Genomic DNA, 18,971 nt, shown 5'->3' with positions numbered 1-18,971 from the left:
AGTGAGACTTAAGAAATCAAAACAGGTGAAAAAGTAAGGGAGGTTATAGAAGAAAGGAAGGGCATAGCAGAACTGGTGCTTTGCTTTCTGCACACGGGCACAGGGGGCACTGCCGCCAGATGAGAAGTTAGAGTCTCTTTGGGGCACACTGAACCATTTGGCGCCCATCCAAATGGGCAATTTCAAAGGGTAGAGGAAAAAAAGCTCACAAACAAAGCAAAAGTTAAGCAAAGAGCGAGTGGGGAGACTGGATCTGAAAATGCTTTCACACATGCCACCTCATCAGCTCGGAGAGTCGTATAGTGGTTATTATCACCACTGCTGCGCAGCATGGGGTAATTAGCACCGCAGCGTGTAGCGAGCCATGTTATATGTATGAATGCAGTTCATGTGGTTTCCCATGCATGTGTTGTGTTTGTGTGTTGTAGGTTATTCAGGCTTATAAGGAGCTGCAGGAGCATCACAGGGTGAAGCTGAACAAGTCGATATCAGAGGAGTTTCTTTAACACAGATTACTATATATCCCTGCTACTATAAAGACTGCACAGCTGTATGCATACTGACTCCGCAGCCAAATTGAATTCCATTCTTTCTTTCGACTCCCACTGTGTACTGAGTCCACAGAGGGATAAAGCAGTGGTGAAGCTGTTGTTTAATGTATTTTGTGCAGTGAGAAATGCTTAATATATTCTCACTCAGGCACATATATCCCCACTAGATATGGCAGAAGTGGTGGTAGAAGTGGTGGCGACAGAATGAATTACAAATAAGCACATTTCATCGCACATGTATCTACAGCAAATGTGCGTGCTAGCTTTCTTATCATCATTAGGAAGGGAGAATAATCTGCTGGCCTAATTGTAAGCTTATTCAAAAGAGAAAATTCTTTTTTTTTGTCATAGGCAGAGGAGTGGAGGGAATCAGGAGGAACAGCACTGATCCATATGCATGGCTGGATCTGGCTTAATTGCAGCGTTGGGGTGCAGTGGGATCAGATGATATGGTCGAAAGGCTAGCGATGTGAGGCACCCATCCTGAGTATGTGCTTAGGCAGGAGATGTGTGGAGTGCAGTGCAAGCCAGACAGGCAGGGGGCCGGTGGAAAGCTTGAATCACAGCGGTGAACTAGAGGTAAATTCTGCCTCTGAGGATCAACACATTCTCCAAAAGTTTCAAGAAAATAAGGGAAATTCTGAGATGTAGATTATGTATTGCGGACATAAATAATGCAGGGGATACCTTCCTGCACACTGAAAGGATATTTGAAGATACCACACTTACATTTTTCACTGTGCTTTTCCAGTAACATGATGTTTTCATAAAATTTAAGATTGCTGGACTTGTCGGTCATTCTATAAGGCAGAAAATGGCACATAAACACGGGCCCACTAACTGTATCATTGGCTCATTCCTGGAAGCTTATGAAACACACCAATCACACATTCCTTTCACCTCAGGGGAAACAAAACATTGAAGTACAGGTGAATAAACTCAAACTGTTTCTCTTAGACTAAAGGGTCAACTACACTTTAGCCAGCCAGTAAGGGTGACATTCCTTAGATTCTTTGTTTATGATCCTTTCAGTACAAGTTATTTGTTAGGTAGTAGCAGTCATTGGTTTGCAGGAAAAAAAAAACATTCATCAGTACAGTTAGAGAAATGACAAGAAAGAAGAGAAAGTCATGAGATGTCCGTGGCAGAAAAGAAAAAAAAAAAAAGAATCACTGAAAATAACAACATGAGTTCACTTTGGCCTCCCTCTCTCTGTGGGGGTGGTCAAAATGGAAGGCGTCCTACTGCTTTCCCAGCTCAGGCTGTCAGCATGCCCTTAAAAACTCTCAGGAGTCCTTTATCACCGTGTTCAGACTCCATAAAACACTGCTTATTACACTAAATCTGTCATGTACTTTAATATGGATCACTGTTAGATCTCCCACCATCAATCACAAACACACTATGCCAAAGTTATTGGCAGAAAAGCTGGGGATGAATTTCTCGACGCAGTTTTTTCTCCTCAAGGTATAGACATTTATGCTCCATTCCCGAAAGGTCCAAAGGGTGGTCCGGGATTGTAAGACACCTGACTTCTGGTTTACACTGAAATTAATTTGGTTCTTTTGTGAAACATTTGCCACAGAATTGCCTGCAGTGGTAGCTCACAGGATAGATGCAGGATAAATTGCAATGCCCACAGGAGAGCAGTGTAAAGCGGGCAGATCAATGCCAGAGAAGAAGCCTCAGGCAAAATACAACAAAGGGAGATGCAGCAGAGACATCCTGGTGGCTTGGCAGTTTAGGGCACATACCACATGGTCAATCCATGGTGAGTTTGTTACCCTTTCCTTGTCTCACAGTCTGGCACTCTCCCCTTCAATATCACTCCATAAAACAAACCTTAACAGTTATATTCTTAAATTGTCATGTTCCAACAAATTACTTCCAGTACCTTGGTATGAGCAAATTGTCAGGAGGACTGGCAGTTTCTGCATGCATTTATGTTTGTTCTTTGGCTGTACTGTAGGGGACATACTTGTTGGAAATGAAATTTTCCATTGGCCACGGCGGGATGCTCTGAAAGATTTCACTCCATTGGAAGAACAGCGCTCCATTCCTGTTTCTCTGCCATCAAGAAAACCAGCCAATTTACTCCACAATCCAACCAGAGGAATGACAAAAAAGTGCCGTGTAGAGGCTAGTGGCAGTGCAAACATTACAAAGGAAGCCAGACAGTTTGGTATAGAATCATATCGCCATATGATGGTGATCATATTGGAGATTAAATCTCCGTAGTTGCTTTCACAAACCAGAATGAATGAGTGCCGTTACTGTGGTAATGCCTCTAATTCACGTTTATATCCCACTTGTCAGGAACAATAGAATTTAAGACTTTTGTGGACTACAAAACAACAAAAGGTGTGATTTATTTTCTCTCTCCAAATGCTGTTCAACAACGGGTGCAAATTTCTCACGGCCATAAGCACTAGTGACAGTGATTTGATTGGTGAGAAGCCATGTTCAACCTGGCCTCCCTTGGTTTTTGTTGTTTTTTAACGATGAATTGACCATTCACTGTTGAGCTTGGTCAAGCCTGACCTCAATTTGATTGGCTAAAACTTTTACTGTTTTTCCCCTAACGGAAGCCAGGCAAAGCTGGTCTCCTTTGAGTGATGCATTTCACTGACCACTAGGCAGAGCAGAGGACATCAACTACACATTGTAATGCACGCAGCAGAGGGGCACTGTTTCGCTCGCTACACCAGCTAAAGCAAAACTCAGTAAAAGATACATATGTGGGAATAATAAATTTTGTTTTCTTAATTAGAATATATTTATGGGCTTCCATTTGCCTCCGACAGAAACCTCCTCTGGTAGATGCATCACATTCTCTCTTTTAAGGTCATTAACAAACATCTTCAGTTTGTTAAGTTTCCAAATCAGCAAAGTGATAGGATATTGCATGACAAGAGTGTAATAAAGGGGACACTCTCTACGGTATCTTCTTTTTCCCCTCGAAGTCCAATGTCTTTTTCTTTATTTGCTTTATATATGTTCAATACTAGATGTTTTTATATGTTCAATACTAGATGTCCAAACATTCTGAACATCCTCTCAAGTGCTGACCTTCTCATACAGCCTTAGACATCATCATTTCTTGGAACACTTGGGTTTCAATCCTGGCCTTTGTCTCCGCTTTTCTCTGTTTACCATCTTTCTCTGCCCCTGTAGACAGTATGGCATCAAATACAGCAAGAAAAATGGTGTAAAAGAAAAAGAATGACCCTCAGACTGAGCTTCTTCTCCTCAGATTGCATGTGACAGTTGTCCCTCAGCCGGTGCTTCTCCTAAGGAGGCTTGTGTTTCTCTCCTGCAGCGATGCTAATGCTCTTGCCGTGCTGGATGTCACTAAAACTGAGCCTTTTAGCAGGCTGACAGCCATTGAAGCTTATTCTGTGAGCATTACATGTATGACTTATACAGATAATGAGGAAATTGGCTATTTGGAGAATATTTGGAGAGAGCATTCAGAGGAGATATGATTTAGCAGGAAGATGGTGGAGCAGGCAATCATTGAAAAGATGATTTTAAAGCCTGTAACAGAGGATAGTGTTTGCTTCTGTTATTCTGACTGGAGTTGGAAGGTCATTCCACCACTGGGTAAAACCAAAATGGCAAAGATTAACTGATGCTGAGGTCATGACGCAAAGGTCTGATTCGAAGATAAAGTTAATGCAGACAAAAGCTACCCTTTGCAAATGCAATCCACTTTAGCATATGCCCTCATGCGTATAAGAAACAAAAGAAGAACAGCTGTTACATAAAACATAACACAGCCATTTCGAAGAACTTACTTCATGAAAGAAGCCTATTTTTGAGTGTGTAAACAAAAATGTAATTAACAGGAAAATAGGACTTTTCACAGACATTTGATCCTTCTATATAGCAACACAGAAGATTAATTTGCCAGGGTAGCAGATACGTTGCTTCAAAAGTTGAGTCCCAATTTTGTGACTTAATTAAAAAGACCCTATTAAATCTGTATATGTGGGTGTGAAAACAAGTCAAACACAAGCATGAAATGGTTACAGGGTGGTGAAAAATGTATCCCTAATTCAAAAAAAGATGCCATTATTAATCTACTGAGGGAGTTTAAATTGCTAAAAATTGCATTTTTCTCCAATGATTTATGATAATTACAAGAATATATATTGGAGGTGTTTTGATGCATCAAAAAGTCTTTTAGTCTCATGTTTTGCTTCATTTGCCTCATAAGTATGGAAGCGAAACAATAGAACAAGTGACAAAAACGTAATATGTCAGAACAAGAGTTGATTATGCAGCATGTCATAAATAATGCCGACACTCATGCCATCATGCTCACCTGTGAGGTTGCGTAAGCCCAGCTGCTTAAGGCCGAAGGACCCATCCCGCCTGTAGTTGAGGAAGATGGCCAGGGCGTAGCGACCCTCGTACAGTTTGGTGCCTCTGATGATCCGTAGGTTCTCCAGCGGCAGGTACTCGAACTGGTTTAGAGCCACCAACACGTAGCCCGTCACCTCTCTGATTGACTGCGTAGAAAAAGAGAGGAGTAATGGAAATGTATTTTAATATATTTGATGTGCAGTGTGAGGCTGGATATGATGCTCCACACCAATGCAGAAAGTAGTTCATCTTTTATGTAGCAAGGCTGGACAGTAAGGGCGTGGAGGTCGGTGTGGTGGATTGGCATGTAGCGGAGACTTTCATGCAAGAGACTGAGTTCACCTCCCATCAGATACTTGCAATTAACATCCACCTTTTTATCAACCATAACCATGATCTTTCCCAAACATTAACAATACCGCAACTCCCATGCGCAGATATTGATACACAAAGGTTGGAGAATTCAGAAAAGGTTGAAAATATGTAATCAAGGGTTTTGCAGAATGAATCGTGCAGGATTGGGAAAAAACCTTGTTGGGATTGACCCCTGAATTGTTGCTTCCAACTCCTCTATTTGAATCAAGGAGAGCAGAAGAATTATGACCACAAAAACCCCCAAAAAGGAAAAATCCAGGTCCAGGCACTCAAGTTAGGTTTGAAAAATAAAAGGCCTTTATTTCAGTGGGCTAGAGTCATACCAACGTATGTCGGCTTGCGCCTTCTTCAGGGTGTGTCTTTTATTTCAATGCTTTTCAAAAAAAAGGGTCTATTTTGGCCATATCTGCCTCACTGAATACGCTGGAATATGGTGGTAATGCTTTCCGCTCATTTTCTGTGCACGGAGCATGTAATTTGCATTTTGAAATGTCAAGCACATGAAAAATTTTGACATACAGTCCAAAATGATTAAAATGTCAGCTCCATTGCAGATTGATTAGACTTTTCCTCTGATTAGAGTCTCTCAGTCTTTAAGACCTGATAACCCATGACACAACTAAATATGACATTCCTAGAGCCCTTTAAAAAATTTTAAAAACATTTTCAAATTTGGCTAACTACATTATATATTGTACTTGATTGATGCTGTTAGTATTTGTAAAAGAATACAGCAGTATTCGATTTTGTTCATGTCCTAAATGTTGAAGGCTCAGTCAGGTGTGATTGAACTCCAAAGAGACCTAAAACTTACAGGGCAAAAATAATTTGGAGTTGGTTCAGGTTGATAGGCCTTGGCTGAATGCCTGAATCAGACACACATACAGTAATATGCAGAAATAGGGAGCTCTGATGTGTGAAGTGCCTTGCTGAAGAGCATAGCAGACCTCAACTATCTGCCTCATTGTGCATCAATTGACCTTCTCGAAAGTCACCAAAAAAAAAAAAAAAATTAGGCTGATTACCTCTGTGTTACACACTCGATGAGGCAAATTAATTCCACTGCAAAGTCAGGCTGAAGGATGAAGCCATTGCAAATACTTTTATACTCCAAAAACGTGTTTGTCGCCATCCTGTAGGGTCGTCTCTAAGCAAACTAAGAAAAAAAAAACACCCTAGAAACCTAAGGCTTGATGGTCAATTATATGTTATCACATCAACAGCTATGAGTCCTTCAGAAAGTGGAGAAAAAAAACCTCAGTTCAGCTTAGAGCCCCGTCAATCAGTTTGACAGCCAATCACATCATCACACACAGCTTTATTACCAGATACTCAAACTTAGCTCTGAGTGTGTGTGTGTGTGTGTGTGTGCATATGTGTGTCTGCTCAAACACAACTTATTCCCTTGTTGCTACACTCCGCCTCTGTGGCCATGCAATATTCATCTGAGTCATTCAAACAGCAGCCTGAGCTTACTTATACACACACAAAACTCACAAACACACATACAACAGCTGTTAAATGCTACACTAACACATTTTACCGAACACCGCTGACAAGCCTAATTGGAACACTACATTTAAAAAGTGTGGGGGAAGGGGGGACGAGATCTGCTTACAAGGCTCAGCACTGACTTGTACAATAGAGGCATCGTTTGCAGCAGTTGGCAGACACAGAATTTATTCCTGTGGCTTTTTCTTTTTGTTTTTTTGGAAATATTTCCTTATTTTCTCACTCTTCAGAGAGCGTAAGACATGCAGAGATTCACATAATCTCCCCTATATCGTCCAGCTACTTCTGCACAGGTGAAAAGACCAACCAGTAGGAGTAACTAGTGCAGCTACAAGGATACAATCCCTCACCGGCTTCCCATCAGCAACCACAATAGAGCTAGCTTTTGAATTTCTTTCTTATCATTTGAGTCTTGTATATGAGCTCAAAGCAGCTGCAAGCAACACTGATGTGTCTTCATGTCCTGCAGAAAACTCACGAATAATTATTAAAAAGTAACCTTTCATATAATGATATTTTAAATATCCAGCGACGGGGCATGAAGGGAAAAGGTTCTGAAGCAACAGGCTGCTACAGAGACTTCCTAATGACCAGAGACAGGCCAGTAATGATGTGGATGATTGGTTAGGAGGGAGGGGGTGGGGGGGGATGAGTAATGCGAGGTTTGATTGGCTGCTGACCCCTGGAGGACGCTAGTGGAGACTGACAGTTAGGACACAGCATGTGGAATGCCTGCATTTCAGGATAATAGCAGGTAACTGAGATTAGCTTCTATATTGAGCACTCAGCAAACACTGTGCACCTGCCAAGTTTGCCTATTGTAACACTAACACAATAGGAAGGAAACAGACAGTGGAGGTGCTTATTAGCAAAATTACAATGTGTCAATCACCTGAAGAGGGAAAGAACAACATAATAAAAGAGCAGTAGAATCCATTTCAGCAGAGGCTTTGATTAGCATACTTATTGCAAAAAGGATTTCTATTGTGAGGTACTCCACTGCCTGTCAAAAACCCCTCGGCAAAATCAATTTCTGTCAAATATGTTTAGTGAAAATTCTTTATGTTTGTTGGAGAGTTAACAAGTTGCGCAACTTTATGCAACTCGATGCAACTTGTGACTCAGCCTCTAAAAGCAAAGTACACAGAAAAGGCTTTCTTCTCCGGGGGGCCTTGTTGATCCCGCGCTGTGGTTGGAAGTCGTGCCGTTTCATCACTTTGACCCCACTGTGACCCCGTGTTTACTGCTGGGGGCCGGGTCGCCTTGCGAGCTCACCCTGCTATCATTAACTCCGACGTAACCCCCAGGTGCCTGCCAGGGGCGCTATGATTGGGAATGGGGGAGGCTGCTCTGCAACCCGACCCAGCTGTGGGCATGCACTCGGCTGCTGGCAGACTCCACAGAGCTTCCACTGTGCCCCCTTCTCTCTGCCAGCCTCCGGGACCCGCTGGCAAAACCAAAGAAAAACTGTTTCCCTGTTGCTTAGCAACCACAGGAAAAGCCTTCCAGCGGGAGCGAGGGAGAGCAAAGAGGGAAAGAGCAGGCAGAAGAAAAAGAAAAAAAAAAAACAGACTTAGAAAGGATTTTTTTGTTGTAATTTACCTAATTAAATTAAAGGATTACTCTGCCCTTTCTCAGTAATTTTCTTTCGCTTTGACATTATTTAATTTCCTTTTGTTGCCATAAATTGTTTTTTTTTTTTTTCTGAAAGCTTTCTAGATCAATATTTATCTACATTCCTCTGTGCTGGAGGCAGGAGAAAGTGGGGAGACAAGGAGGGAGGGAGGTCCGGAGGGAAGTAAACACAAGCACCTGCATTTCCCCTCCTGCCGCATCAACTGCGCTCTGTTTCAGAAACACGACACAGAAGCTGAAGGATGCTACTCAGAGAAGCTGCCCACCGTTGACTGGTGGGCGATGTGCTCAGACTTAACAAGGTGGACGGTGGGCAGATAAACTGATGTTTTCCCCCTTGTGTTTTCTCAAAAAAATATACACTTAACAAGGTGAGTGGGAGGGCTAATTTGTACCAACAAGGTGCCCGAACCCTTGACTGCTCACACACACTGGTGGTTTTCACCTCATCCTCTTTATCCTCCCCTCAAATGACCCTTAGCTGGTGACATTAGAGCTGAACGTGATTAAAGTGGCTCAAAAAACAAGAAAAAAAGCGCTAAAATCTTTACACAGTCTGGCACAAGTCCAGGTCATTATTTTAGATACCATTTCCACTGGATCTTTTGATTCCAGCTTAACTTTGATGGATCAGAGTGTTTTTCTGCTGTAAGAGCCACAAAGGGTTTGTGCAGATTTTTTTTTGCTGTTACACACCATCTGAACACACATACAGGCCTCACATTTTCCTATAACCCCCACCTACGCATGAAAAAACACCGCCACGAGGCACAGACAAGACTCAGCTGACACAGGTCAACTACCCATGATACACCGCGGGTTTAACGTTTCCTCTAGCACTGTTCTCCATCAATCGCAGGCAATTAGCGGCCTAGCGTGCAGCGCTAAGTCAAAAACAATCCCGACAGGCTTGTTTCCTCTCTTCTCTTGGTTTTCCTCTGGGCTAAATGCGAATTTCACATGTTGGTAAATTGCACTTTGTATCTCTGGGATACATTGCGTTGAGGCCAAAGAAAGGGAGCCAGAAACACTTTATTTACCTCAAACAACTTAATCATGATGGAAGGCGCCTGTGCTGTCTTGGAAACTGCTTGATATGAGGTAGATTTGCTGCGCTCAGGCACCTGAAAGCCCTCCAGATATGTGGAAATGTTTTCAGTGGTCTCACAATATGGAGACACAGCTATTCAGCTCGCATGGCGCCATACAGTAAGTGTAATGTGGAAGGAAGACTATTTGTATTCAAGCCAATATTAAAATGAACCGACAATTGTTTTCGCAAAGTAAACAGTTTTATCAGTTAATGAATCGAGACTGTTTTGGTGGTGCGAACAGCCGACTGTTTCGTGTCATAATTCAGCAACAGTTGGTAAAGAAAGAAAGTAGGAGCATAAGAGGTGAATACTAAAGCCGGATTACAGATGGAGAAAATAAAGCATTCAGGGGCCTACAAATCTAACTCATGTACGACTGTACAGACACTAATAAGCTGTATGACTACAATAATTTATTCATCCAACTTACTTTGCAGATACTCGGGAAACCTTGCCAACACAGCCGATAGATTTGCATACAAATTCCTCCAGTTTCAGTCTTCCCAACAATCGCCTTTGGGCTTCACCCCAGATTTAGAGAAAAAAAAAAGGTTGCATAAGAGAATTTATTGTAAGGAAGGTTTGAATTTAAAACATCACTGCTGAGCGTATATATTCATATTCATTTTTTTTTCAACTGATTTATTCAACCACCAACTGGAAAAAGATCATTTTAGCATTGCTGGACATCGAAGAGGATCAAGGTCAACGCATTCCAAGACCATTCAAAATGAATGAGGAGGTCAGGAAAAAAATGTTGATCTTTGAGGCCATGAAACCTGACTTATTGATTATTACAGATGTTTCATTTTACATCAGAAAAAGTGAAGTTAATCGATAATGTGCAAGTGTGTGGAAGCAATGAGTGCTGCATACTTTTTAGCCTCGTTATTCGGCTATACCAAATTATCTTCTAATGTTCTTCTTTGATTATCTTTCTTTATCTGTCACTATACAAAAAGACAGGTGACAAATTAAAGGAAACACTTGAATAAATAAGTGGAGAAACATTACTAATGCATTTGCTTGCATACAGGGCACGAGGGGTCACTAAATGGTTTGATAAGTATAAAAATAATATTTATTAAGGCCACAGTTACCAAATCTCATCCCAGTTAAAGATCTAAATAACTTGTGGTATTGAGATTTGTAGTTTGCAGTGATCCAACATTATTCCCCCATTTGTAGATGTTACTAAAGGCTCAATCCAAGTGGGTTTATTTTCATCTTGGGGTTAATTCTCTCTTATTTATTTAAAAAAAAAAATTTAATCTACTCTGGTGTATCCCTCTGACAGTGTCTCTTTCATCAGGCTAAGCCGATTTGGATAGACTCTTAAACAACACCAGTGGGGCGAAGCAGCTGGATCGCCGAAAAAAAAAAAAACAAAAAAAAAAAACTGGGTTGTTATCTCAAAATAATGAGATATTTAAATCATGTAGGAAAAAAACGACGTTTGATACCATGAGATAACAATATCATTCAATTTTTATCTCGGGATAACAAAAGAAGCACCACCAAAATCATCATTTGCTGTCTTGTAGATAATGAGATAGTTAACACACGATCATGTGAACACAGTTTGATATCTTGAGATAATGACACAATTAATCTTAACAAAGCAGGACTAAAAACACAACGAGATGCACCCTGCTTCCATACAAATGCAAACATTGGGAAAAAATGGGAAATATCCCTCAGAGAGCCAGCTGAGTAACAAAGGATGGTGTAGAAAGTCAAAGTGAGGATAAACAACAATCAAGAAGAGCAGGCAGAGAGAAGTTTAGGGTTAGACAGTGCGGTGTGGTGAAGCATTCCCAGAAAGCGCACAACGATAAGGGGGAAGTGAAGCGGAGCACAGAGGAGATATACTTTAAAGCATAATTAATAGTGCACCTGTTCCTGTCATCTGGATGAGTAAGAGTGTAAATGAGGTAGATGGCATGAGAAAGAGCGATAGTAGGAGGAAGGAGGAGGAAAAGTAGGAAGGGTGGGAGGGAAGGGAAGGGATAGATGGAAAGGGGAAGGTATAGCAAAGTGGAAAAAGGAGAGGAGGAAGGGGGGAATACGGCATCATGCGGAGAAAAAAAAAATGTAATGACACCATTATAAAATACAAGAGATGGGACACATATTATGGTGATTATGGCTCATTTCCATACATATAGAGCACTCTGCCAGTGAGTCAAGGAGAGTGCAGCGGCGCATGTCAGCTGCAAGACTGCCGACTCTCTACAGTTTGATCCGACCGGAGCGGCGGGCGCAATCTGACTCCTCCACACGGCAGCAAAGTCAATGGGCGGGCAGGGACCTGTTTACCAATTCGCTTCAATGAGCTCTGTAAGAGAAGTATGCACTCTTTCACCTCATGCCACTGTTTGGCTGCTAAGTATGCTGAGAGCACTCGGGTGTGACATTCAAGATTTTGAGAAATCCTGTTAAAAAAATCAAGGCTTTTGAGAGGAGGGCTATTGACTTTGAAATAAATGAAAATCCAGCCGTGCGAAATGTCACTGTGAAAATGAGTGAGTCATTCAGTACAGGTATTTGTGCAGAGTTTGCAGAGATTTTTTTTTTTTTTAAAGGACTTGTAAGGAACATCTCGAGTTTGTTGATAGTACCCTGAGGTTCTCCGGTGAGATGAATCAACAGGGTGAAAAGTGTGCAGGTGGGGAGGGGTGGGGCTTTCGCTTACTTCAAATGGAAACTACATCAAACATGGAGGGGCGAGTTTTTTGAACCCACACACCACTTTTCATGTCAGTGGCGCAGAGCGGCTTGAAATCCAGCCCCCTTTAAGGTATTTTAGCTTCTCCACCAGCACATTAGGGAAAAGGAAAGTTAATTTCTTGCTCAGCTCAATCAAACGACTTTAATTGGATGGGCTTTCAGAGAAAGAGAATCTACTCTCAGATAGTGTCCTGAATCAAGTTAGACTGTAATAGTGATCAAATACTTGGAAGACAGCCTCATATAAGTAAAGACAAAAATCATTTTAAAGTATTTTTATTCTTAATTTTATTCATTTAGAGTATGTAGAAAGGAGAGTAAATCTGAGGAAACTGGTGCAAGAGGTGTTAAATTAACCTTCTAATTATTGTTTCCTTTCCCCGTAATTAAAAATTTAAACTTTAATTTAAAAATATTGATTTATAAATGCAGTGAAGTCTATGATAAAAACATGTGTTGTGCTGTTTTTTGCATGTTGATGATCAGAATCACTCAGTGCTTCTGCACAAATCGAAAGGCAAGTTTTCAGAGTCAGAGACAAACATGGACATGTTTCACTTTCAACACTGCCAGCTAGTGTTGATGACACAGGAGTGGTGTGTGTTTGTGTATGTGTATGTGTGTGTGTGTGTGTGTTGATATCCAGGGGTGTGCCTCCAGCAGCAGCTGTGCTACTGGCTTTCGGCGCTGATATTTATTGTCTCAGACAGCCCGACAATCTCATATAAGCCGGTTTCATGAGCAGCGTCCGTGAGGCGTCTGTGTTGTCAAGACACATTTACAGTACATACCCTGACTTTGAAATTAAAATTACCAAAGGGGAAAGTTTGCAGCGCATTAGCAGGCAAAACTAAAACAGTGACAGTGCAGTACAGTATCTGATCCTAAAGCCGCAGTTAAAACACTAATACATAACTCATGAGGCGATGCTGTTGTAGCAACCCAGCAACAGTCGCATGGCATATCGCATTATGCTGTAGCCTCTGGGGACCCTACATAATGCAGTTATGTGACAAAGCTAGTGCACGTCAGCCACGGGCTGGCTTCTGCTCGCTTGACAGTGGCTATGGAGGGAAAAAGTGAGAAGCATGTTATCTCCTATAGCACCTAGCTCCTGAATCTCATATTTAAGTCCCCTCATTATTCATGGTCATCCCAGCTCAGGACAGAGATTTTGAGAGCTGGCAGGATTCACGAGGGGAGGGGCCAATCTGCAAAACGGGGGAGGCCAGGGAGTGGAAAAGGAAGGGAGAGCTGAGTGGTCTCCGAGGCCCAATGTGAGTTCACTCCTCTGGGGAAGAAAAGGTGCTTAACGGCCCTTCCAAGTGATTGATGATTGTTCTTGGTGCAGAGGTAGGATGCAGCCATAGGTAGGCAATGTGAGACTTTGCTTGGATAATCAATTTATGTCAATGGGAAAGAAGACACATAATGCAAGAATTCCCAATGTGGAGGATTGTGAGTGTATGGAAACAAACTAGAAGTAAAAGGTAATGATTGTGTTGCGGGAGGCCTTTAAGGTCATAAATCATACCTACTCTCACACAGGGCACCTTAATCTCACATAATACTACTATACCTCCCTACAATCATACTGTCATACTAGCCATCATATTCACCTTTATACACCACTATTCTCTAAACTCAACTATACTTTAACTCTCATTATACTCAACTATTACGGTATATGTAAGAGAAAATTGTAGTATATCTGAATGAGAATAGTAGTGTATTTAACAGAGAATGAGTTAGATTAGTACTTGATTCGTTGATTGAAATGGGAACTAATCACTACTTGAATTTACTGTTTACACATCAAAAAGAACAGAAGGTAAATTATCATTAAAAAATAGTGACTTTGCAATTTTTTTACAGTAAAAGGCACATTTTCAGAATGCACAATGACTGAAAGTGGACATATAATGTATATTTCCAGGTCTATATTTTTATTCTGGGGCTCTACTGGAATATCTTTACATGATTTACAGTTTAAAAAAAAACTCCTTATTTATCATATACTGGCTCTTAATGCAGCCCCTCAGTTCAGCCTCTGTCTGAAAAAGGCCGTTTTAGCTCTTGTCTCTTTAAGGCCCCCCATCCCGATGAGCCCATTCAGTTCTGATTGGCCAGTGGCTCAGGAGGCTTGTGCGTAAATAAATAATAAAAATAATAAATAATTCATAGTCAATAAAGTATGAAACTGTAATTGGCACAAGAGGTCTCAACGGTTCAACTGAAAAGCCAAAATGACCAAGGTTTTTTTCTCCTTAATGAAAAGCAAACAGTGGAATTTGTAAACTACAAATATATTCAGGCCTGGTAACCAGGCAGCTGCAGGGCTGATTACAACTGTGTCAGATTTGATCTGTCTTGTCTCTTTATAATGTGTGTGAGTGTGTGTGTGTGTATTGGTTAGGGAGGGTATTTGTCAGCCATTTTGCCTCAGTGGAAAATGATGGCAGTGGCATCATCAGCGGTTGTGAAGCACGCCACGTTTCAGCGCTAAACTACTTCATTACTCTGGAATCAAATTGCCCTAATCGGAGATGGATGTCCTGATTTGTGGCAACACAAGGTGTGTGTACACCTGTGTGTCTGAATACGTGTGTGTGTGTTGCATCCATGCATGCACCTGCTGCATGTGTTTTTAGAAGGGGTGGGCATGCAATTTAAATCAATTTGTAATGAAATTGAGATAAAGCACAAATGACAAATGCCAGTTACAGCACGAGATAACTCAATTTAATATACCATAAACAGCATGTAGCAAGGGTTGATTTTCAAAGATAGATCATGCGTAGTATTATAGATGTGTGTGTGTGTTCATGTGGCTTCCCAGCCTGTGCATATAGTATGTTATCTTAGCCAATCAGCAATTGCAAAAAACTATTTCGTTTCTCTGCAGGGGGCTAAAGCTCATCTCTACGACAACCTAACACATCTTTTCCAGTTACAGTTCATATATAGGCCCAGATCTCTCTCTCACACACACACTGATGGATGATGGCATCAGTCATATGTTGAGCACATTCACTTATAACTCCTACCAATTGCAAAACTGTGAGACCATCTTTGAATCGTACTACACAGAAGTTTATGTAAATGAGGGAACAAAAAATGGGGCAATTTGTTGAATGTACTGAACCTTCATACTTTTGTTTTATGATGTGACAACACTGTGGTTAAAGTCTGGTTAGGTTAAGGCACAATAAAACATGTGGTTGGGTTTAGGGAAAGATCATGGTTTGGGTTAAAATGATCACTTTGTTAAGGTTAGAGAAACATGTGGTGTGGGTTAAAGTTTGACCTTCGTCGTCTTGGTTACAGTGATAATCACGGGGTTAAGGTTAGGGGATGATTGCAGTTACTTCTTCTTTTGTTTTAGATGTCCTGACTTGCAGTTGGAAATGTGACAAAGTCCACTTTTGGGTTATTCGATCCACCCAGCCCACTACCTCCAAATGAGGTATCAAACATAACTATATGTAATTTTTGGGCGACTGGCATTACAAACTATTGTGTCATTTTTCTTGGGAGGACAGTCTCTTTTCACACCACCATCTGCAAGAATCCAGCAGCAGAGTGGATTATAACCAAGATGGAAATGCATGGAATAAGTTTCCAGCCAGTATGGAAATAACTCCTGAGGCGTAAGTTGAGGAGTATAGGAGAGGAGTGTTTGCTATCTACATAAATATTGCAAGAATATGTACAATACACTATATAATAAAAAACAGGACAGACTTGACAGTAACTCTAATGGAATTATAGTCAGTGTAACAGCAGCACAAAGAGAAAGTAATGTGTGATGGAATAAACAGAAAGAAATATTCACACTCCAGTACACTTGGTGATGCGCCTCTATTCTGACAAACTGTGGTGTAACTGTGTAGCTGTCTGGTGCAGCTTTTAGTGGGCAAGTAATGTGAGATAACTACATAGTAATCTTGAATCAAGCGACATTTATCGAAAACAAAGAATACAAATCAACCTCTAAAGATGGATGAGTTTGAGACATGTACTGTATTACTGCATTCTTTGTGAATTTGAATGGCTATAATCACCTATTAAAACAAAAGCGGAAAAGTAGAATCAACAAAAAGTGCAGCATGCAAGTTTCTTTATCAAGTTTTCTCTACACAGAATGGACTTCTGGTGACAGTGTGTATACAAGGCGATAGCATTGATTAACCATTACTATTCATACTCTCCAGTACAGCACAAAAAGGCAACAAGACATGTCACAACTTTGGAAAATGAATGTATAGTAGAGCTAAGTTGATCTTCACTGTGAAAAAATGCCAGCGACTGCTTCAGTGAATGTGGTATTTTTTGATACCTTAAAAGGCTTGCATTACCCAGAAAACACATTATGTCATGTCTGTAAACTGTGTGCGCAACAGACTTTCTCTAGATAAATCACTCACTTGATGCTTTTTAAGATAAAGTTTTGTTCTGTGCGCCAAAGTTTTCAATTCATCCTGTGAGCTGATAACATTTCCCATCAGCGACAATACTGATACAACCTGATGTGAGCTTGGTTTAACATTGTGATCAACACCCAGTGTTCTGCTTTTACACAACCAAATGTATTATTTAGACTCGTAGAACGGGTGTAGTTTTTGCAGAAAAGGGCTCTAAACATCAGGACTGGGAGTGAAAGGCTTGGTGGGGGGGTCACTCAATCGCTTCATTATTCAGTGAGGCACACAAAGACATCATGAAGTCACATTATAGTACACATACTCACACTCAAACATACACAGTGTAAATGTCACAGAGGAACGCAATCTGTTCCTTCCTCTCAGCGTAGCAGAAGAATCGTGATACAGGGCGTATTTTTTTCCAAAGCCAGTTGCGAAAGGCAGATATTAAAAAAGGCACTGGGAGATACAATTTACACACGCCAATAAATAAATTCATGGTTTAGATGTGTTTTTAATATCCAGAAGGGGACCAAGGGGAAGGCTGGGTGTTCAAAATGGCGAGTGTCACAGACACTGAGGGTGTCTCTTAAGACTGCACTGGGAGAAATTTTAAACCCCAGAAGCTACATGACACTGAGCTGAATAAGAAAGGATAATAGAGCCAAGAGAAAAACAACAGCAGACTGGTATTAAGGTGTAATGCTGCTGATAATATGCAGGGTTTGTCCCAGTGCCCACATTTGGTGTCTTCAGCACTTGTGCATGTTCAAGTGACACCTGTTAAGAAAGCAATGTGTCCCACTTCAGAAAAATGTCAACACCTTACATTATATACCTAACCCACACTTCATGCACACTTGTCCTAATACCATTAAGGAGTGGTTTCTAGAGCTTAGTTTATCACACAATTTAATCCAGTCCATTGTAGTTGTTGGTTTATACAAACAGGAAGGAGATGAAATCATCAGTTTTATGACATGTTTCATTAAAGATGCCACATTAAACACATCTAAATCATATTGGCACTGTAATGAAATACAAGACTTTTGGTAATTTTGAAACTAGACTAGATTTAAAACTAGACATTAGTGCATCTGTTCAAATTGCTCTTTTTTTTTAGAGCTGGTACATTTAGAAGCAGTGGTGACAGAATCCTTTACTGGATCCTTTACTCAAGTAAAAGCAGACATACCACACTCTACTGCATTGCAAGTAAAGTCCTGCATTCAAAATGTAACTTCAACTTAAAATCTTATAATTACATCTACTTCCTCAATAAATGATCCAGAATCTATGAGTAAGAAAGTACCTTTCATTTCAAAACTTAAGCCGCTAGATGCAAGATGTGTCCTACATGGACCACCATTGGCTTCCAGACTATTTGTGATGTCTCAAATCTCTTTTCTCAAAGTCAGATTTAAGGTGTCAGAGTGTCAAAAGTGTCAAACTCTGCACAACTTGTATTTTCTTGAAATGGGTGTGAGAAAGAAGACAGGAAAAGGGAGATTACTGCTTTAGTATCATGAAAAAATAACACTCGAAGAGCCATTAAACCAGCTTATTTCTATTTAAAACATGTTTAAATGATCCAACCGCACTTGTTTAAAGAAAATAAGACTGCATGTATGTGTGCATTTGTAATATGATGCTGTAGGTGAAGGTGGTTTAATTAAAATCATCAAAGAAACTACATCACAGTTTCCGTGTAGATTATTTTTCTGCTCATGTTTGCTACAACTTTCTCTGCAAACCTGATTTTCTTCTTTCAGCTCCTTTTTTCTCCCATTTTTTGTGGCTTTTTCCTCACTTTGCATTTTATGCCACTATCATTACCCAGTGAATAATAAAAATGTGTGCCAATGTGGGACTATCAAACATGCAGAATGCTTTGCATGCACACAATGTGGGACTTGGAGTTTATATGCAAACACACCACTTTAATCAACAGTGAAACTCCACAGAATTGGGAAAATGTTACTTCTGTCAAGCACACTGTGTGGAATACACAATTGCAAAAAAATCTTATAACCCTTTGTGAGTCACGAAATCTTTAGGAAATGTCATAAAAATGCAATATGCATACATAATATATCCTGCAGCTATCATATACTGTCTTCAAAAAAGCATATGATCTCAGAGCACTGTTACACAAGCCAGACACAAACACAGCCAGACACACAATTGTTCAGTTTCATGGACTAAGATCTGAAGATTCCAGAAAGTTCACGGGAAGTTGTGGGAGTCAAGACTGGGACGAGAAAAACTTCATTATTTACTTG

The 18,971-nt window shown here is 40.6% G+C and overlaps 1 protein-coding gene across 9 annotated transcripts in view; it reads right to left on the bottom strand.

Moving 5' to 3' along the window:
* The window catches only part of LOC121892375 (receptor tyrosine-protein kinase erbB-4-like), a 270,376-nt gene that overhangs the window by 109,666 nt on the left and 141,739 nt on the right, over positions 1-18,971 (bottom strand). For all 9 annotated transcript variants that reach the window (XR_006094399.1, XR_006094401.1, XR_006094400.1 and 6 more), the window contains one exon: positions 4,879-5,065. Coding sequence is in view for 6 of the 9 variants with exons in the window: in XM_042405408.1 (XP_042261342.1) it covers positions 4,879-5,065 (187 nt within the window). In the remaining 3 variants the exon portion in view is untranslated. The remainder of the gene's footprint in view (positions 1-4,878; positions 5,066-18,971) is intronic.

This window comes from Thunnus maccoyii, chromosome 24 (genome assembly GCF_910596095.1).
Source record: "Thunnus maccoyii chromosome 24, fThuMac1.1, whole genome shotgun sequence".
Lineage (NCBI taxonomy): Eukaryota > Metazoa > Chordata > Actinopteri > Scombriformes > Scombridae > Thunnus > Thunnus maccoyii.
Note: the sequence above shows the minus strand (reverse complement) of the source record. Positions and strands in the feature narration are given on the sequence as shown.